Source organism: Neofelis nebulosa, chromosome 12 (assembly GCF_028018385.1).
Source record: "Neofelis nebulosa isolate mNeoNeb1 chromosome 12, mNeoNeb1.pri, whole genome shotgun sequence".
Lineage (NCBI taxonomy): Eukaryota > Metazoa > Chordata > Mammalia > Carnivora > Felidae > Neofelis > Neofelis nebulosa.
Window position 1 is genome coordinate 49,067,035 of NC_080793.1, and position 21,113 is coordinate 49,088,147.

The 21,113-nt window shown below is 43.0% G+C and overlaps 2 protein-coding genes and 1 pseudogene across 2 annotated transcripts; 1 reads left to right on the top strand and 2 right to left on the bottom strand.

The window, feature by feature from the left end:
• Positions 1–4,922: 4,922 nt before the first annotated feature.
• Positions 4,923–5,908, top strand: LOC131491836 (ubiquitin-conjugating enzyme E2 variant 1-like; annotated as a pseudogene).
• Positions 5,909–10,989: 5,081 nt separating this feature from the next.
• On the bottom strand, positions 10,990–11,758 carry LOC131490861 (interferon omega-1-like). Its single transcript, XM_058693301.1, has one exon. The coding sequence runs from the start codon at positions 11,631–11,633 to the stop codon at positions 11,043–11,045; it is 591 nt and encodes a 196-aa protein (XP_058549284.1). The 5' UTR covers positions 11,634–11,758; the 3' UTR covers positions 10,990–11,042.
• A 7,052-nt stretch (positions 11,759–18,810) lies between these two features.
• LOC131490862 (interferon alpha-like) lies at positions 18,811–19,612 on the bottom strand. The gene has a single exon (XM_058693302.1). It carries the CDS (start codon positions 19,526–19,528, stop codon positions 18,962–18,964), a length of 567 nt encoding a protein of 188 aa, XP_058549285.1. The 5' UTR covers positions 19,529–19,612; the 3' UTR covers positions 18,811–18,961.
• Between the last annotated feature and the right edge of the window lie 1,501 nt (positions 19,613–21,113).

Sequence of the window (21,113 nt, forward strand, 5' to 3'; positions counted from 1 at the left end):
ACATATGTAACCTCTACTTAAAAAGAATTTCAGAAATTGGAATTTTTAAAGTTGATACTGGAACAAAAACAAATAAAATTGCTTTACGATCCCTAGCAGATACGTATAAGTGAGGACTGATAATAGAATAATGGTTGTTTTCGAAATAAATAAGGGAAGGTTGACTGATTCAATTAACGTTGTTGGGAAAATAGTCTCTTTGGGACAAAAAAAATGAGATTTCAAATCTCCCATAATACGCAAAATGAAATTTGATGTTAAAGGGATAAAAGGAAATGAGCAGGTTGGCTGTAAAGGGAGATCATCTGGGTTTCGATAGCAGCTTTGACATACAGGGCTCTGAGGCTGTGAGCATGTCACTGCCTCTCTAAGACCACCCAGCTGTTACGTGAGTACAATAAAAGTTGCTAAATCACTGAATGGTTATGGATAGAAATATATGAAAGGAGAAAAAACCCTGTGAAATACGAGGGAAAAAACCCTGTATGTAAAAAGCTTTAGGGGTGCCCAGGTGGCTCAGTCAGTTAGGCGTCTGACTCTTGATTTCGGCTCCTGTCATGATCTCACAGTTGTGAGATCAAGCCCCACTTAAGATTCTCTCTCTCCCTTCCTCTCCCTCTGCCCCTCCTTGCCTCAAATTAAAAAAATAATGAAATCAAAATAAAATTTGAAAACATTTTTTAATCTCCAGATGGCAAAGTTCTTCTGAGTGACGTGAAAACCCAAGGCCAGAAAAGAGCAACACATTTTAATATGTGATTTTTTTTTTAAAGTCGGCCCGATAAAGAACTATCAAGAAATTTAAAGATGTATGAAAACAAATCTTGAAACATATGATTGATGCTAACATTTTCAATATAAAAAGGACTCAGAAAAGTTTAACAACTCAGTGCCAATTAGAAAAACAGATAGAGCTACAAGTAGATAATATACATATATCAAAAAAACCAGCCTCCCTGGCGATCATTTATATAAATGAAAAATCTGATAAACAAGATGGTTTGGTGATGATTGGGGTAAGAGCACATACCTATACACAGTAGAGGTGTATAATTCTCAAACATGGGCGATTAATTTGGTAAAATCTACCAAAATTTTTGAACCACTGAACCCAGAAAATGCAGTTCTAGATATTTATATTACAGAACTACACCTGTCCAAATGTGTGCCCAATTTTTTATTGCAGCATTATTTATATAAAAGATGATTGCTCTCATCTGATGTACATCGATGTTATTCTGATATTGCTTCTTATTTAAACTATTCCTTTGGTCATATCCACAAAAGAAAAATGGAAATATGTTCAGACAAGCTGAGATTTTAGGAAACACTACGAAATAGCACATGTGTTTATAGCCACATCCATCCTAAGTGAGAAAATGCTTCGTATAGGAGAACAACCTGCAGAAAGAATAGCCATAATAATGTGCTATTATAAAGGATTAGATAAATAAACAATGGGCCCTCCATTTTATAGAATACTGTAATAGCCATTAAATTCACTTGGGTAAAGAATATTCACCTGCATCCAGACTCATGTTAAATAGGAATAGATTGGGGGCGCCTGGGTGGCGCAGTCGGTTAAGCGTCCGACTTCAGCCAGGTCACGATCTCGCGGTCCGTGAGTTCGAGCCCCGCGTCGGGCTCTGGGCTGATGGCTCGGAGCCTGGAGCCTGTTTCTGATTCTGTGTCTCCCTCTCTCTCTGCCCCTCCCCCGTTCATGCTCTGTCTCTCTCTGTCCCAAAAATGAATAAAAAATGTTGAAAAAAAAAAAATAAAAAAAAAAAAATAAATAGGAATAGATTGTTCTGAATTTTTGCCAGTAGTTTGTTAGCCTTAAAAAATAAAACTGTTAGGGGCGCCTGGGTGGCTCAGTCGGTTGGGCGTCCGACTTCAGCTCGGGTCACGATCTCGCAGTCCGTGAGTTCGAGCCCCATGTCGGGCTCTGGGCTGATGGCTCGGAGCCTGGAGCCTGCTTCCGATTCTGTGTCTCCCTCTCTCTCTGCCCCTCCCCCGTTCATGCTCTGTCTCTCTCTGTCTCAAAAATAAATAAAACGTTAAAAAAATTTTTTTAAAAAAATAAAACTGCTAAATTTTTGCCAGCAATCGATGGATTTGTTTGGGAATAGCACAGAATTGCAATCAGGCACAGCAAGGTATAGCAAAACAGTAGACAAGTTTGGGAAAAAAAAGAGGAAATGTTCTTTTATAGACAAAAGTGGGAGAATGGCGTTGCCGGGGAGGGTAGCTGTTATAAACAAAAAGTCCATTGGAGTAAACTAGGAGGTCAAAGTATAGTGGCTTCCCATTGGCTGAATTGTGACTGTCTCTCACTGGCTGGACTATTGCCAATAGTAAAGTAATATTGGCTCGCAAGGCCCATGTCTTCCGGTTGGATTCACAACTGACTTTGATTGGTAGGGCTGGCAAGGCAGGAGAGTTCCCCCTGCCCAACCTCCTGACTCCATTTTATTGAGGTTTCTTTTTATTAATTTTCACAAGTTGGTTTGAAAACCCATGTTACGGATCACATTATTGATTGTGATAACTAGCTTATAAACAATGTGTACAAAAATGTTCCAACTGTCATTTTATTTAAATAGCAAATATATGTATGGGAATCTAGAATAAATAAATAATGCAAAACAAAGGGAAAAGGCAGGCTTTAAAATGATGATGTCAGGCTAACACCAGTTCTGTGTTGTTATTTACTGTCTAATCTGACTGCATCACACCATCCAATATAATTGGCTTTTAAGGGAATTGGGGGTAATTTTTCCCATCCTGGTTTTAATAACTTTATCACCTGGTATCACTTTGCTAAGAAGTAAGAAGCATATTTGAATGGCTGAATGCTGGCAAAAACAAAAGACAACAACAATGACAACAACAACAAAGCATTAGCTGTGGTCGTTAAGGATGAACACAGCCTGGTGCTACGTTAATTAACCAGATGCAGTAAGACGTATGAATACCTAGAATTACTTTGTTTTTTATGGACACACTGAGCAGCCTCTCTAGTGACTGATACTATTCTGTCCTCTAGTGGTTCGAATTGAAAATCCCTGCCTACATACATTCCGGGAAAATTGCTATAAGGTAGAAACTTTGTGAAATTCTCCCCTTAAAAGGAAAACAAACCAAAAATTAAAAACAGCCTGGAAAACTTGATGTATATACATCGTCAAATAATCAGAGCAGAAATAATTTGATCTCACTGTAATTCAGATTTCCATTGTTTTGCCCATTACGTCATTCAAAAGTTTTCAGAACTACGACATTTCAACTCAATTTTAGGCATTCACAACCAAAGGTGGAGTTCAATAGAGTCTTTTCCATGCCATTTTCTAAAGAGTACCATATCTTCAAGCCTTAAGAAAGTAACATTTTTCAAAGGCAGGAAAAAGGAACCATGTAACATACCCAAACACAAATAAAGCTGACAAAGTCTTAGTATTCTAAGTACTTTTTATACACTATTTCCTTGAAGACTCTAGGATCTTTGCCACTTTAGCTCAGTAGCTTTCATCTAGTTCACACACACACACACACACACACACACACACACATATACACAAGCACACATGTGTGAATGACACAGAATAGCTTCTGGATCAGTGAACCCAGATTCTCCCAGTGCCCGACATGTTTCAGCCAAGGTTATTTGTTGACCATCTGCACAGTCAGATGGCCATGACTACATCCCCTATTCTCCAGCACATTCTTTCTGCAGGTTGTTCTCCTATACGAAGCATTTTCTCACTTAGGATGGATGCGGCTATAAACACATGTGCTATTTTGTAATGCTTCCTAAAATCTCAGCTTGTCTGAACATATTCCCATCTTTCTTTTGTGGATATGACCAAAGGAATAGTTTAAATAGGAAGCAATATCAGAATAAGATCGATGTACATCAGATGAGAGCTCCCCAGGTCTGTGACTCAGGCTGTGCTGTTTTATTATGCATAGTCTCCTTTTCTAGTTCTTGTCTATAAAAGCATATCCAACTGTTTACTGGGCCATGTTCCCAAAACTGTTACAATAAAAATGGGGTCTTATCATTCTTTGACTTATTTCAGCCAAAATCCAGTCAACAGCTTTGGGAGTATGGACAAGGAGGCTGGGGAGAAGGAAAGTATAATCACTATTGACTCATCTACTTTATCTTATTACATGGGGAAAGTGTAAGACTCAGAAATCAAAATATTCTTTAAATCAAAATTCAGCCATCAATAAGAAATTTGCTCTGTGTGAGTTTTAATTTAAAAAAGTCAGCATTAACTCATAATTTACAATCCTTGCAAATTTTACTTCTTCCACCAGGCTTAAAGTTTACCCCATTTTTTTCTGTCATCCCCTCTGCCTACATGCATACACCTGCTTTGAGCTAATAATTACAAATTTACTTCAAGAAATATCTTACATTCTGTATGTATCAGCACCAACCTTGGAAGGTCACCTTATTTTAGTTCAAGGAAAAAGATAAACATAGGGTTCTTCACCCTTGGGTGCTGGATCTCCTGCCCAGGGCACAGGTGAGCACGCCCAGCATGCCCTTGGTCTCCTGGATCCATTCTTCCTACCTCTTTGCCCAAAATGTTCCCTCCTGTCCAGTATAAAAGCCCAGTGGTTTGCTTTAGCTCCATTCCAGTTCTGCTTCCCTTTCTATACAATATATCATCCTTAGCACACAGGAAAAACAATCAATCACACAAATGCAGGATTTTCTTTAGAGAGAGTCCCTGAGATAAGAAATACAGTGAATGAATTTTCCCCTGTTAGTAATGTGTTTCTGTTGCTATCTAATAAGCTTTTTTCCCCTTTGTATTTTTTTATGTGCATGTGTTTTGTTTTTTGTGTTGTGTGTGGTTTTTTTTTTTTTTTTTTTTTTTTGAGAGAGAGAGAGCGCGTGCGCACGTGCACAAGCGGGGAAGGGGCAAAGAGAGAGGAAGACACAGAATCCCAAGCAGGCTCCAGGCTCTGAGCTGTCAGCATAGAACCTGACACGGGGCTCGAACTCATGAGCTGTGAGATCATGACCTGAGCCGAAGTCAGATGCTTAACCAACAGAACCAGCGAGGTGCCCCCTGTTTCAATAAATCTTTTACCTCTGCATGATTTTGGTCATTTGGAAATTATTGGGTCACTGAATTATATCGTCCATCCAAATGTTGACACATTTCATTTTATAATTTTTAATGTTTTGTTTTTGTTTTTTTTTTGAGAGACAGAGACAGGAGCGACAGCGACGCAAGATGGCAGCCACCACGGGCTTGGGAGTAAAAGTCCCTCGCAATTTTCGACGGTTGGAAGAACTGGAAGAAGGCCAGAAAGGAGTAGGAGATGGCACAGTTAGCTGGGGTCTAGAAGATGACGAAGACATGACACTTACAAGATGGACAGGGATGATAATTGGGCCTCCGAGAACAATTTATGAAAACTGAATATACAGCCTTAAAATAGAATGTGGACCTAAAAACCCAGAAGCACCCCCCTTTGTAAGATTTGTAACAAAAATTAATATTAATGGAGTGGTGGACCCAAGAGCCATATCAGTGCTAGCAAAATGGCAGAATTCATATAGCATCAAAGTCATCCTGCAAGAGCTCCGGCACCTAATGATGTCTAAAAACATGAAACTCCCTCAGCCGCCCTAAGGACAGTGTTACAGCAATTAATCAAAAAGAAAAACCACAGGCCCTCCCCATACCCCCCTCCCATTCGATTTAAGCAGTCTTCATTTTCCACAGTACTAAGTTTTCTAGATACGTCTTGTAGACCTCAAAGTACTGGAAAGGAAGCTCCCATTCAAAGGCAATTTATCTTAAGATACTGGAAACGATACTAATTTTTTTGTCCATTTAAAATATATAAGTGGTGCTATAACAAATCATCCTGTCAAGTGTAACCACTGTCCACATAGTTGAACTTCTGGGATCAAGAAAGTATATTTAAATTGATTCCCATCATAACTGGTGGGGCACACATCTAACTCAACTGTGAAAAGACACATCACACAATCACCTTGCTGCTGATAACATGGCCTGGGGTCTCTGCCTTCTCCCCTTCTCCTCCCCCTGCCTCCCTGCCTGCCTCCCTCCCTCCCTCCTTCCGTCCCTGCAACAGCCCTTCAGCTTGGGTTGGCTTGCTACAGTAGGTGTGAAGGTTTCAGGTCACAGCCTGTGGGACTACTGCTGGGTGTGTGGGGGTGCTCCAGCTGCACCCCTGCTTTTTTTAAGTCTTAAATGATGCCCTCCACCACACCCCCCCCAAGCCATTGTCCCTTCTTAACTTTCCACCACCACCCTTGGCCGAAGCATAGATTGTAACCTCCTCTGCTCCCCTCTGAAATTGGCCTTTGGTGAGGAATTCAGGGCTCTCCCCATATCTTCTCCCCCACCTTGATTGAGGGCTGCTGCGTTTTCCTTCCTCCTCTTCAACTCCCTTTTTGTACCATCACCACCCAACACTTTCCACAGTACTTCCTTGCTTTGGCCAGAAGCCATCAGGTAAGGTTGGAAAGAGTCTCTGACTTCGCTCGTTTAGTTTTGGAACCACATTTACTCACTCTCCACCAGCCTGGGAATGAATACTGGGTCCCCAGCCTTGCCACCCTCTGCTGTCATCGTCAGCTGATGCGGTTTTTTAGCTCAGGTTCTGATAAAGTGAAAACAACAGTCACCAGGGGTACTCACACCTGCCAGCTCTCAAAGTTCTTGGTGGTTAAACTTGGAGAAAGGCCACAGAAGACACTTGTAAGCACACGCTATCCCTCTGAATGAATTTTCTTTTCCTGTAATTGCTTTTGCTTTTAAAAATTGAAAAAGTTTTACACAGGGTTCTCATGTGGTCATCTTGCAATCCACTTGGGTCTAGTTTGGAATGTGGCAACTGGAACAAAAAGAACCTTGAATTCGGTGCATACTTTGGTTTTGGTGCTGCTGTTTCTCACGGTCCTCAGCAGGGATTGAAAAAGAACTCGGTGTGCACAGCGGATCCCCGAAATTGGCGGTCTTGACTTCCTGGCAAATTGCTGCGTTTTTCCACTTTTCTGTTCAGGACCACTAAATGCTGAGATGTGGATGCATACCGAAAAAAAAAAAAAAGAGAGAGAGAGAGAGAGACAGACAGAGACAGAGACAGAGACAGAGTGCAAGTGGGGGAGGGGCAGAGAGAGAGGGAGATACAGAATCCGAAGCAGGTTCCAGGCTCTGAGCTGTCAGCCCCGAGCCTGACACGGGGCTCAAAGCCACAGACCATGAGACCATTACTTGAGCAGAAGTCGGACGCTTAACCAACTGAGCCACCCAGGCACCCCTGTGCATGTTATTATAACTAATTAATTACTTACTACAAACAAATCAAGAGTATCAGGATCTTGGCAAGAGTGGCAGTGATTAGGCACTGTAGATGAACTGACATGCCTTTGAAGGCCACTACTTGTAGATGCTGAAGATACTCTGGGAGATTTTTCTAGTAGTCGGCACATGTGCTCTGAGTTTTCAAAGCATGAAGGGAGGCCGGTCTGTGTGCTACATCTTTGGAGTGGTGGTGACATTCTTGGAGTTGTCAAAATATCTATTTATTTTATTTATTTTAGAGAGAGAGAGAAGGGGAGAGGGGCGGGGGGAAGAGAGAGAGAGAGAGAGGGAGGGACGGAGTGAGAGAGAGAGAAAGAGAACCTCAAGCTGGCTCCACACTCAGCATGGAGCCCGACACAGGGCTTGATCCCAAGACCCTGGGATTATGACCTGAGCAGAAATCAAGAGTCAGATGCTCAACTGACTGAGCCACCCAAGAGCCCCAATCTATTTTTGCCTTTAAGTGAGTTCAATCCTCATCTTCAAATAGAGACAATAATAGACTTAAAGCTCTCTTAGAGCTAGAATATTTTGATATAGAGTTTCTGTCAGGTGCCTGGAGACTCTCCCTCATCCCAGGAACTTAATGTGTCTATGGGTCCTGAACAAAAATGACTCACTGAGATTTGACCCCAGAATCAGTCTGGGAAATACAGGTATTTCCTGTTTCTAGTGTAGGTCTCTCCTAGAAAAAAACATCTCCTCTCTTCAGTGTGTGTTTGCATCGGCTTAGATATAGAAATTGAGCACATCACTTTTGAACACTTTTCAGAAGTTCCATGTGTTTTTACAGAACAAAGTTGTTATACATTATAATAAAAATATTGTTCTATAAAATATAAATACCATGCGCAAAATAAAATCCATAAAAACAAATTTAAACCTGTCAGACTGATCGCTGAACAGAATTCATATTTCTCTGATTAAGGCCACTATTGCTGATTCCAAGCTTCCGTTTTCAGTTTTTTGAGCAACTTCTAAAATGCATGACCACCTGGACTTGTACGAATCATTTGTTGTTGTTTTACGAGAGCTTACTTCTCTTCCTTTTTCCCTTAGTTTTTTTTTTTTTTACCAGTTTGTTAATGAAGAGGAAGCACCTGCTGATTTCCACTGTGACAATTTCTTACACACAGGGATGGTAACCCACGTTTCCCTCGAAGTAATACCTTATTTCCCTCCCCCCACTTCACAAACAAGCATATAAAGATAATTTCTGGGGCGCCTGGGTGGCTCGATCGGTTAAGCGTCAGACTTCGGCTCAGGTCATGATCTCACGGTCCGTGAGTTCGAGCCCCGCGTCGGGCTCTGGGCTGACGGCTCAGAGCCTGGAGCCTGTTTCAGATTCTGTGTCTCCCTCTCTCTCTGCCCCTCCCCTGTTCATGCTCTGTCTCTCTCTGTCTCAAAAATAAATAAACATTAAAAAAAATTTAAAAAAAAAGATAATTTCTATACATGGTATCCCTAATTCTCGTTCTTGTGTTTTCTCTTCCACCTGCTCCTATCTGGCCTCTGCCCCATTAATTCCACTAAACCAAAACCATGCTAAGGCCACCAGCCCCATCTGTTTGCAGGTCCATGGGGACAGTTCATCCACACCTGCCCTACAAAGCACCACCCTGACCCGTATTCCCTTCATGGTCAAGTCTTGTCCCCATGTGTCCTTCCAACTGCACTGGCCACTCTGCCTCAATGCCCTTCCCAGACTCTCCTCTGCCTGACCTTTAAACATTGAATGGACATCTCATTGTCCATTCTACTTATACGTGACCACATTCATTCCCATGCCTCGTTCCCAGATACTCAATAAGGAATCCCAAACTGACACCTCCCTCATGGTATTTTTGTAAATTCTAGACCCACATTCCCAACTGCAGGGAAGACTTCAGCACTCACGTGTCTCCCAGGCACCTTAGAAAGGATATCTAGGGGCGCCTGGGTGGCGCAGTCGGTTAAGCGTCCGACTTCAGCCAGGTCACGATCTCGCGGTCCGTGGGTTCGAGCCCCGCGTCAGGCTCTGGGCTGATGGCTCGGAGCCTGGAGCCTGTTTCCGATTCTGTGTCTCCCTCTCTCTCTGCCCCTCCCCCGTTCATGCTCTGTCTCTCTCTGTCCCAAAAATAAATAAAAAACGTTGAAAAAAAATTAAAAAAAAAAAAAAAAAAAGAAAGGATATCTAATATCATTCTTCCTTGCCAGCATCCTTTGTACCTAAAGCTTCTTGTGTAAGAACATCACTTTCTTTCCTTTGCTTCCCTTTGTAATTTTTAACATAATTGAAATAAAATAAACATCAGTACTGTTTTTTATGTCTCCTTCCCTATAAGGCTGAGTTTCAACACAGCAGAAACTGTATGTGCTTTATTTACCTCTAGATTTTTTTTCATTTTTTTTAAAAAAGATTTTACTTCTTTCAAATATCATTTATTGTCAAACTGGCTAACATACAGTGTGTAAAGTGTGCTCTTGGTCTCCGGGGTAGATTCCCGTGGTTCATCACTTACATACAACACCCAGTGCTCATCCCAACAAGTGCCCTCCTCAATGTCCGTCACCCATTTCCTCCTCTTCCCCACCCCCACCCCCATCAACCCTCAGAATGTTCTCTGCATTTAGGGTCCCTTTTGGTTTGCCTGCCTCCCTTTCTGTTTGTAACGATTTTTCCCCCTTTCCTTCCCCCATGGTCTTCTGTTAAGTTTCTCAAGATCGACATATGAGTGAAAACATGATATCTGTCCTTCTCTGACTGACTTATTTCACTCAGCATAATACCTTCCAGTTCCATCCATGTTGCTGCAAATGGCATGACTTCATTCTTTCTCATTGTCAAGTAGTATTCCATCATATATATATATATATATATATATATATATATATACCACATTTTCTTTATCCAGTCATCTGCTGATGGACATTTAGGCTTTTCCCATAATTTGGCTTTTTAAGTAATATCTACACCTCCAATTTATAAACCGGAAATCAAGATTTGCAAGCTCTACAGACTAAGCCAGCCAGGCGCCCCTTTCATTTTTTAAAAAGTGAGGTCCATGCCCAACGTGGAGCTTGAGCTCACAACCCTGAGATCAAGAGTTGCAGTTCTACTGACTGAGCCATCCAGGCACCCCAGGTGACCTCTAGTTCTTGACCACAATTACACATTTGTCATTTAGATACTCCCGTTTTGACATATACTCTGAATGGAATGAATGAGTAAATAAATTTTACTATCTGTTCCTCAATATCATTTACAATGATGTGGATTTTGATTTTAGAACAAATTCGAGAAGTTCTCTTTGATAAGTATGTAGCATATAAAGCAAAATGCAAATTTAATAACATGGAGGGGTAAATATGTTTTGTAAATTTTAATGCAATTTAAAGATGAACATTTCACTGTATATAATTCCTGAATTCTATAAATACGATAGATGCAAGAAAGAATACATATAAATAAATAAATAAATAAATAACTTTTTTAAAAAAGGGAAACCAAGCATCAGAGAAGTCATCTCTTAGAGACTAACAATCCTGAAGCTGAATTTTTTAAAACATCTTCTTCATACTATTCACAAAGTATTTGTTGAGTTAAATTCAATGAATTCTCTACTAAAGCAGGAATGAGTCTCTTGAAGTGAGCAGGCGTAGTGCAGGGGTGATGTGGCACGTCAGGCAATGAGAATCACTTCAAGGTGACCCCAGGTCTCCATCCTTGATGGCCAAGCTGTCTTGCAAGGTCGCCGAGGAGGACAAGGCTCTCATGATTTCCAGTCTGACAATTTCCCAGGCGCAGTCACTGTATCCCTCGTCCTCCAGGTAGACGCGGATGTCCTGGAAGTACCTCTTGATGGCCAGGGCAGGGCCGTGCATCCCCGGGGCGCGCTCTCCCTCGCCCGTGGCCTGCACCAAGCAGGCGTCCAGGGCTTCCAGCTGCCGGTGGAGGCCAGAGCGGAGTCCGTGCAGCGGCGCGGGGCTCCAGGCCGCCGAGGAGCGCTCCGTGTGCAACAGGTTGAAGGTCTGCTGGAGCAGCTCCCGCAGGACGGCGGCGGCGGCCTGGGCCTCCCGGAGCTGGCCGCCCTCCAGCATCTCCAGCGGGAAGCGGAAGTCTTTTCTGGCCCGCAGGCACAAGAAAGGGGACAGTCTCCGCATCTGGCCCAGGAGCACCAAGTTGTCCCTGCTAACCTGCGCGTGGCTCCCAGGCAGGGCACAGCCCAGAGAGCCTCCAGGGCGGCAGGTGAGCAGCGCCAGGGCGGTCAGCAGAGGGCGCAGGAGAGCCATGGGGAAGCCGAGGGGGCTGCTGGGCGGGCTGAGCTGGGCGGCTGGGGGACCTCGGGGCCGAGGTTCTCTGAGCACGGCCTCGAAGCATGGCTCTTAAATAGGGAACGCGGACAATTTCATTTTCTGAACATCCTCTCCACTTCTACTTCCTTTTTTTTTGTTTTCATTTATGCATTCTCCTTATTGTGTAAGAAGATGTCATCAATCTAAAATACTACGTTGGCAATGGAAGCTTTATTTCCCAATAAACTTCCGATATGTCCATCCCAATGGACACTTATCAACCAAATGAGAAACGTCTTTGTCCTAAAGACTGGAGTGATGTAGGCATGTAGGTACTCATACACACACCTGCTCACATGTATGTTTTCATATATGAACATTGCTCTTTGTGTTAGAAAGAAACTGGCCTTGATCGTGGACTAGGTTTTTACCCTCTTTACTTCATACAGAGACAGACTCCTTCATTCCTATGGGTTTTTGTATCTTGCTAGGTTCTGACCAGACGATGTATGGTAAATAAGCTCTTTAGAACCAGGACTGGGTTTTAACTACTGTTGTATTCACATTAGAGGCTTGTGGTGATAAGTGAATGAGTTTCTTGGATGTTTCTCTTCATTCTAGAAATAATTGATGCAGGTCCATGCAGTTATGCTTCACTGGAGCCTCAGGGTCAAGACTAATACAGACACTATCCTTCTGCCATTTTGTAACCTATCTACAGTGCTCCTCAGGCTGTGCCAGTGTCCCCAGCAGGAAGCCCGGTTCTGGTCTGGGACATGTAGCTGTGAAGATTCTAATCCCAGATCATTTTATTTTCTCAGCAAACCCTCACGCGCAAGGTTGTTATCACCTCTACTAACATGTTCCTCTGGAGTGACTGAGTGTCCTCAACCCAACCTCTCCTGGACTCACTCCCTGAGGGCAGGCTCACCTTGTCCTGAGGACATTAGAATTCCCCTGCTGTGGAGGCACTGGTTTCTTTGTTAGCAAAAGAGTTAATGCCCCTCATTCCTTGCCTCCACCCCTGGAGTGTTTTTGTGAGGGACCCTAGCTCTCAGTGTTGACCTCCTCCTCTCCTCCTCCTCAAAGTGTCAACAGCTCTCAGATGCCAAGGGCAAAAGTTTGTTTCCTCTAAGGAGGGGAGTGACCCAACTGTAATCATTTCACCTTTAGTAAGCAAATATTTTTATTTTGCAACCATAGCTTTTATTGTTCAATCTTTTACTTCAATCATTGAACACTAGTTAGACTCAAAACTTCTGAGCTGGGCTCAGGGGACTCACTGATGATGCCTCTCAGTGGAATCTTTCAGCACAGAAACTAGCGATTCTCAGGTGTTCATTCAGTCTAGGCATTTCTGTTTAGCTTCTTAGTCTGTTCCTCCCTCTCATGCTCAGAATGAAGGGGATGAGGCCGAGGCTATTATGTCAGAGAGAAATGTCTTTTTTCCTTTATTTATTCATGATCTGTCATTTTAAATTAAATGAAGATAACAACAAAAAGAATTCTAATAATTTTACACAGTGGTGACATAGTCTGTCTTCCTCCTCCTGCGTCGTGTTCTACATCATCCTGAGGTTAATACAAAGGGAAGTTAAAGAAAGGCCAAGGGGCTGCCCCATTTTTCTCTATCATTTTCAAAACATCAGTTGTGTTGTTTCCCATTTCAACTTTCCTAGAAAGCAAAACATGACAGTTCTGCATGGGCAAAAACAAACAAACAAACAAACAAAAACCTCACAAAGGTTAAGTCCAAATGTCACGAAAGTGAAAGAAGTGACCTTTCTGCTGACAAAATGTAAGTGAGCGCGATTCGGTGCAGCAGAACCGGGGACTGGGAGCTCTGGCAGAGAGAAGAACGAAGGCCACCCTGAGTTCCCCCAAATCAGCAAAAGAGCTGTGTCGGCCAGAGGCTCAGAGAAGACCAACTCCTGGATCCATGGACTCAACTCTGCAAGACCAGCACCTGATTTTACTTTCACTTAATCCACATATGATCAGCTCTGAGGAGAGACGACAGGGGTCACATCAACCAGCTCACAAGAGACTGGCAAGCAGACCCCACCTGCTAACCCCGTGTGGAAGGATCAGGATCGCAGATATTTGCCTTGCCCGAGCACGCTACCTCGTTAAGAAAGCCACTCACTCAATGGCAGTATTGCCCTGAGAAAGGGAATTGGATGGTCCTAAAAGATTCTGCTCTTCATCTGCATAATAATAAGGATGATGATGTTTTATGATGATAACATCGGGGTTGATTGGATGCTAACTATTCTAAGATCTTTGAAATGATGAATTCAGTCTTCTCAATGGACCCATTGGGATCACAGTCATTTATACAACGGTTTAGAGAGAATATAAATCTAAAGGAATAAATTATCCTGATGGGAGGAAAGATCCAAGGTCAAAACCATAAGGAGAATTGAGATAATGACTTTTCTGGAAGCACCTCTTAAGGGAATGAAGGATAGAAATGGACATTGGAATTCAGAAAGGCTATGGCATGAAATCAGTATGGCAGGAAGGGTGAGGTGATCAAGGATTCCAAATTCCACTTCAGATGCCAAAGGGTTGTCGTCTATGTTTTGGACGGCAACAGGGGCTGTGGTATGAGTCACCTAAATGGACTGACTTGACATTCTAAGGACAAGTTGACAAAATCCCTTTTAAATAGTCATAAGGCAGTAGATTTTTCTGCCAATTGAGACAGAAGTTTGCAGCTGGCACTGGAGTAGCCCACCCCCCCTTCCAATACCCTGCAGGCTGCTGTGATGTCATCATCACCCCTGCTGGGGACACTACTATTGGCCATGTCCACATAGGAGAAGTCTGTGCTCCCAATGTCCACTTGAATCTTCTCAGGGTCCGGAACTGAAGGATCTGGAGAGCCTGGACTCAATGCTGCCCTTTGGTGTTGTTCCACCCCCTGAGGACATGTCACTGATCCCATGGACCCTTTTACATTTCTCTTCTCCTTCCATGTTCCCCAGTGGCTGCGGACTTTCGACACCTTTACGTTTTCAGATGTGCAGCTGTGGTTTTTTGAAGAAACGAGCCTCTTGCACCTGTAATCAGAACACAGTCATGCCCAAAGACAGGCACAGATGAGCGCCTGGGTGTAGATGTGTGGGCAGGGTTCCCCGAGTTTTGTGTTTCTGTGCTGGACTGGACATCTGGGGGCCTTGACCACCGCAGCCCAGCAATCAGCCGGCAGAGGGTGGAGCTATGGCCCGATGCACACTCTGACTTCTGAAGCTGGAGAACGTTGGCTGCTTCCGCTGCTGCTGCAAGTGATCTTGCCAAGCCCATCAGTGGGCACCTGGCAACAGGCCCTGCCTCCTCCGTGTCCCCTGTCAGGATGGCCAGAAGTGCCTGGAGATGGAAAGTTGGCAGGTGGGGGCTCAATCCCCTGGCCAGTGCCTCTGGCCCTGCAGCTAAGTTCTCCAAAACTTTTGAATATTTAATATTTAATATTTAATATTTTGAATATTTGAGTCCTTTAAGTCGTAGCTTAAAGGGACAATTTCAGGAAGAAGTCGAATTTCTGCATGCATCCCAAACCCTTCCCCCAGTTTTGGTCGCTGCCCCAGTAGCACATGGCCACCAGGGGGCGGTCTTCCCTGAAAGGAGCTTCATTCGCCCACCCTTCAACGGGATCCCGCTTTCTGTTTCCTTTTAGCCTCAGTTGCTATTACATCACATTCAATGGAAATTAAAAGAAAGTCTCTCTTGCAGGTGTTTCTGCAAAACCTAGACGTTTCATTTGGTTTTTGCTTTCTACTTGTGATGTGCTGCTCTTAAGGGAAACTTTAAGCTGAGACCGCAACGGAACAGAAATAGGCTGACAGGTCAAGGGAGTGAGCGACCACGGTGTGTGGGAACTTCCGTCTGGGACAGGGAGGAAACCCTTAGGGCAGGGAAAAGTGTCCTGGAATGCTGGGGGAGGGGCAGGTGCCAGAATATTAAAGAAACATCATGTTCTTCTGTACTTCCACCTAGATGTGTATTCTCGACGCTCAGATATTAACACAAGCCACCGTTTCATCACTGAATATAAAGAAGACACTTTTTCGAAATGAGGAATGAATCAGTCAGCCATCTCTAGAATTCACGATAGGATTCTGGTTTTTTAGGCTGCTCCTTTGAAGGTTAGTGCAAGGTAGGACAGGAAAGCTTGCTAAGAATTGTGTAGAAAGAGACAAACACTATTCTCATATATAGCTGTCTGAAGAAAACTAGGAAAATACGAGCCATGTTTTTAGTCATTACTCTCAGGAAGATGCAATGCTCGGTGCCTTTCATGTGCATGACTTCATGCATAATATTCTACTATCATAAGGGTTTTTTTTTAATGTTTATTTATTTTTGAGAGAGAAAGAGAGAGACTGTGAGCAGGGGAGGGGAAGAGAGAGAGAGGGAGACACAGAATCCGAAGCAGGTTCCAGGCTCTGAGCTGTCAGCACAGAGCCCAATGCAGGGCTCGAACTCACACACCACGAGATCATGACATGAGCTGAAGTCAGACTCTTAACCAACTGAGCCACCCAGGCGCCCCCATAATATTCTACTATAATCACTCCTGAATTATATACGACGCTCTTGTGCTCTATGGATTTCCTTCTTGGTGTTGTATTTTCAGCTGATTTTAACTAAATTTTTCTTTGCCTTAAGTATTAACAAAGAGAATGCCTGACCCAGCTTCCCACTTTCATTTTAAGAAAACCTGTCTGTCTTTATGTCCGTAATAATTTTGCTATTTTGGGATCCACCAATGATTGTAGTAGTTACAAAATTAGGGAAAATTACCGGTGACTAACATAAGAGAATTCTTATCATATCAAACTCGCTTAAAAAATGAAACATGGCAGAAAACTGCTGTAGTAAACCAATGTCACAGTGATCAAAGTTAAGTAACTGAATTCATAAAGCCAATAATTCCAGGAAACATTATTGTGTCAGTGGTAACAGATGTTTTGATGAACGATTGAATTAGTTATCTATTCCTGCCTAGTGAATTCTTAAAGATGAATAGCTTGCTGATATACAAGGTAGTAATAACTAAGGATAAACCATTGAAAGTAATTAAGTAAATCATGAATCAAAATAAATGCAATTAACACATTAACATGCCAGTGCATCAATTTCATGAAATCACCCACAGGAAACCATATGGCATAAAAGGCAGAACGACGCACAGAAAAACTACCCCACAACATTTTCCAGATCCCACACTGTCTTCTCCACTTCAGAGGCCCTAACTTCTCTTATTAAGGCTTCCATCCACTCCGGGGTGGTTTCTGCTTATTAATTCCACCAAACCAGCTCTCATGAAGTTCACCGATGGTATCTATTTTTCTGACACAGCAGGCAATTAAATCCACATCGCCCATGAATCCACTGACACTCTTCTAAACACAATGTATTTCCTCAAATACGCTCCTCACCATCCTCTCTTGTTATCCTTCTACTGAATGGTCAGTATACTTGTGTATTCTTTGTGTCTCTTTTCTCTCCCCCCTTGAATGGTTGAGGATCCTTAGAATCCAGTTTATGTCTTTTTCTCACACTACACTGTCTCCCCCCCCCCCCCCCCCCGTCCACCTCTGTTTCTAGCTTCCCATTGTCACATATGGACCGCTAGGCATGGCATTACTTGTAAAATGCAAGCTCACTTGTCCTCTAACAATGGTAATTTGCACTCCGATGTCTCCCAGTCAACTGTAGAGATGGACAGCTTTTATTTTTATTTCTTGACATACTTCGTTCTAGCACCAGGTGAGAGAATTCACTTATTTGCCTTCTTCATTATAACATTAAGTATGATTATTGTTTTTATTATTTTTTTTTTCTTCAACGTTTTTTTTTTTTTTTTTTTTTTTTGGGACAGAGAGAGACAGAGCATGAACGGGGGAGGGGCAGAGAGAGAGGGAGACACAGAATCGGAAACAGGCTCCAGGCTCCGAGCCATCAGCCCAGAGCCTGACGCGGGGCTCGAACCCACGGACCGCGAGATCGTGACCTGGCTGAAGTCGGACGCTTAACCGACTGCGCCACCCAGGCGCCCCTATTATTTTTAATGTTTATTTATTTATTTTGAGAGAGAGAGAAAGCATGAGCAGGGGAGGGGCACAGAGAGAGGAAGACAAAGGATCCCAAGCAGGCTCCATGCTTCCAGCCCAGAGCCCGACACGGGGTTTCATCTCACAAACCGTGAGATCATGACCTGAGCCCAAATCAAGAGTCAGATGTTTAACTGACTGAGCGACCCAGGTGCTCCTGGTTATTGTTTTTAGATCTATCGCTAGAAAAATGAAAGATAAAGACATTAGAAACTGTATCTGTGGGACGCCTTGGTGGCTTAGTCCGTTAAGCGTCCGACTTTGGCTCAGGTCATGATCTCACAGTTTGCGAATTTGAGCCCCACGTCGGGCTCTGTGCTGACAGCTCGGAGCCTGGAGCCTGCTACGGATTCCGTATCTCCTCTCTCTGCCCCTCCCAGACTTGTGCTCTGTCTCTGACTCTCCAAAATAAAAAATGTTAAAAAAAATTAAAACAAAAAAAAAAGAAACTGTATTTGTTAGGTCCTATATCCTCGGGGCAAAGTACAACTTGTCTTATAGGAAGTCAGTTGCTACTTCTGATGTTAACATAATATAATAGGTAAATGCATTTTGCTATATCCATTTTTTTAATGTTTATTTATTTATTTTTTTTGAAGGAGAGAGAGACACAGAGTGTGAATGGAGGAGGGGAGAGAGAGAGAGAGAGAGAGAGAGACAGATTCTGAAGCAGGCTCCAGGCTCCCAGCTATCAGCACAGAGCCCGACACGGGACTCAAACCCACAAACCGCGAGATCATGACCTGAGCCAAAGTTGGACGCTCAACCGACTGAGCCACCCAGGCACCCTTTGCCATCCATTTTTAAATCAAGTTACAAAATTAGGCCTGGATTTCTTTTTAAACACACTTCCTATAGTAAAATTGAATAAACAAAAAACAAACACTAAATTGACAAAATATAAACAATACATTTTATTATATTACCACAATGTAAATGTGCACATATTATATGAAAAAATTTGATCTTACAAATAGTTAAATAAATAAATATATAAATAGACAAATAGACATCAGCATGGTCATTGATAAGTGGCTAGTGCTTGCAGAGTTGACATGATGTCATTTAATACTCCTGAAAACATTGGACAAATTGATTCCATTCATGTCACAGCAAAATGGAGAAATGAGAGTCTTTGACATGGCAGGACAGGTGGAAAGCGTGGTACAATTAGTCAGTGAGAATCATTTCCATGTTGAACAGGTCTCATTTCTCGCTCCTTAACCTTTTCTGCAAGGCTGTTGACGAATACAAGGATCTCATGATTTCTGCTCTGACGATCTCCCAGGCACAAGGGCTGTATTTCTTCTCTTGCAGGTAGAGGGAGAGTCTTTGGAAGTAGTTCCTCAGGATGGAGTCCTCGTTCGTGAGGGGAGCCTCTCCCTCCCCCACCTCCTGCATGACACAGGCTTCCAGGCGGGTCAGCTGCCGATCAAGTCCCGTGCAGAATTCCTCCAGGAGGGTGGTGTTCCAAGCAGCAGACGAGGACGCCTCTGTGCAGAAGAAGTGGAAGATCTTCTGGTTCGTCACGTGCACCACAGAGAGGGCTTGGGCCTTGTGGGACTGGTCTCCACCAAACACGTCCTGGGGGAAGGCGAAGTCATTTCTGTCCTTCTGGCAGGAGCTGGCAGGGAGTCTCCTCATTTGTCCCAGGAGCGTCAAGGCCCTCCTGTTCAGCAGGCCGTGGGTCTGAGGCAGGTCACAGCCCAGAGAGCAGACGGAGTTGCAGCCCAGCGCCACCAGGGCCACCAAGAAGGAAGAGGGCAGCGCCATCGGGGATCTTGCAGATGCTGTCGGCCTGGCTGGGGTGGGCGACTCTGTGACCCGTGGCTCTAGGTTCTCTGAACATCTTCCCTTGTGCGCGTGGCTTAAGTAGGGAACATAGCAGTTTTCACTTTCTGAACGTTGTCCTTACTTTCTACTTCTGTTTTTGCTTTCCTTTATGCACCTTCTACTTGGGGTTCCACAACCATTTTTTTTTTCATCATTACCTCCTGCCTCCAGAGTTTTTGTACATATTTATCTAATTGAACCTTCTAAGAAAATTTAATAACACAGATACACATTATGTGTAATTATGTACTGTATATTTAACTGTACTTTATACATAAAAAATCATAAAAAAGGAAATATAAAGTTTACTCTATTTATCCAATGCAGGGTTAAGAATTACTAAAAATTTTTAAGTTAAAATTTAATGCCATTGATGCTTAAGTATGGACCTAAATTTGATTTTTTTAATGTTTGCTTATTTATTTATTTGTATTTTTACTATGAAATTTATTGTCAAATTGGTTTCCATACAACACCCAGTGCTCATCCCAATTGGCGCCCTCCTCGATACCCATCACCCACCCTTCCCTCCCTCCCACCCCCCATCAACCCACAGTTTATTCTCAGTTTTTAAGAGTCTCTTATGGTTTGCCTCCCTCCCTCTCTAACTTGTTTTTTCCCCTTCCCCTCCCCCATGGTCTCCTGTTAAGTTTCTCAGGATCCACATAAGAGTGAAAACACATGATATCTGTCTTTCTCTGTATGACTAATTTCACTTAGCATAACACTTTCCAGTTAAATCCACGTTGCCACAAAAGGCCATATTCCATTTTTTTCATTACCAAGTAGTATTCCATTGTGTATATAAACCAAAACTTTATCCATTCATCAGTTGGTGGACATTTAGGCTCTTTCCATAATCTGGCTATTATTGAAAGTGCTGCTGTAAATATTGGGGTACAAGTGCCGTTATGCATCAGCACTCCTGTATCCCTTGGGTAAATTCCTAGCAGTGCTATTGCTGGGTCATAGGGTAGATCTATTTTTAATTTTTTGAGGAACCTCCACACTGTTTTCCAGAGTGGCTGCACCAGTTTGCACTCCCACCAACAGTGCAAGAAGGTTCCCATTTCACCACATCCTCTCCAGCATCTATAGGCTCCTGGTTTGTTCATTTTGGCCACTCTCACTGGCCTGAGGTGATATCTGAGTGTGGTTTTGATTTGTATTTCCCTGATGCGGAGCGACGTTGAGCATCTTTTCATGTGCCTGTTGGCCATCCGGATGTCTTCCTTAGAGAAGTGTCTATTCGTGTTTCTGCCCATTTCTTCACTGGATTATTTGTTTTTTGGGTGTGGAGTTTGGTGAATTCGTTATAGATTTTGGATACTAGCCCTTTGTCCGATATGTCATTTGCAAATATCTTTTCCCATTCCGTTGGTTGCCTTTTAGTTTTGGTGATTGTTTCCTTTGCAGCGCTGAAGCTTTTTCTCTTCATGAGGTCCCAATAGTTCATTTTTTGCTTTTAATTCTCTTGCCTTTGGGGATGTGTCAAGTAAGAAGTTGCTGCGGCTGAGGTCAGAGA

Bases quoted from the DNA above. Each gene is read 5' to 3' on its own strand.
- LOC131490861 (XM_058693301.1), bottom strand. From the start codon at position 11,633: ATGGCTCTCCTGCGCCCTCTGCTGACCGCCCTGGCGCTGCTCACCTGC.
- LOC131490862 (XM_058693302.1), bottom strand. From the start codon at position 19,528: ATGGCGCTGCCCTCTTCCTTCTTGGTGGCCCTGGTGGCGCTGGGCTGC.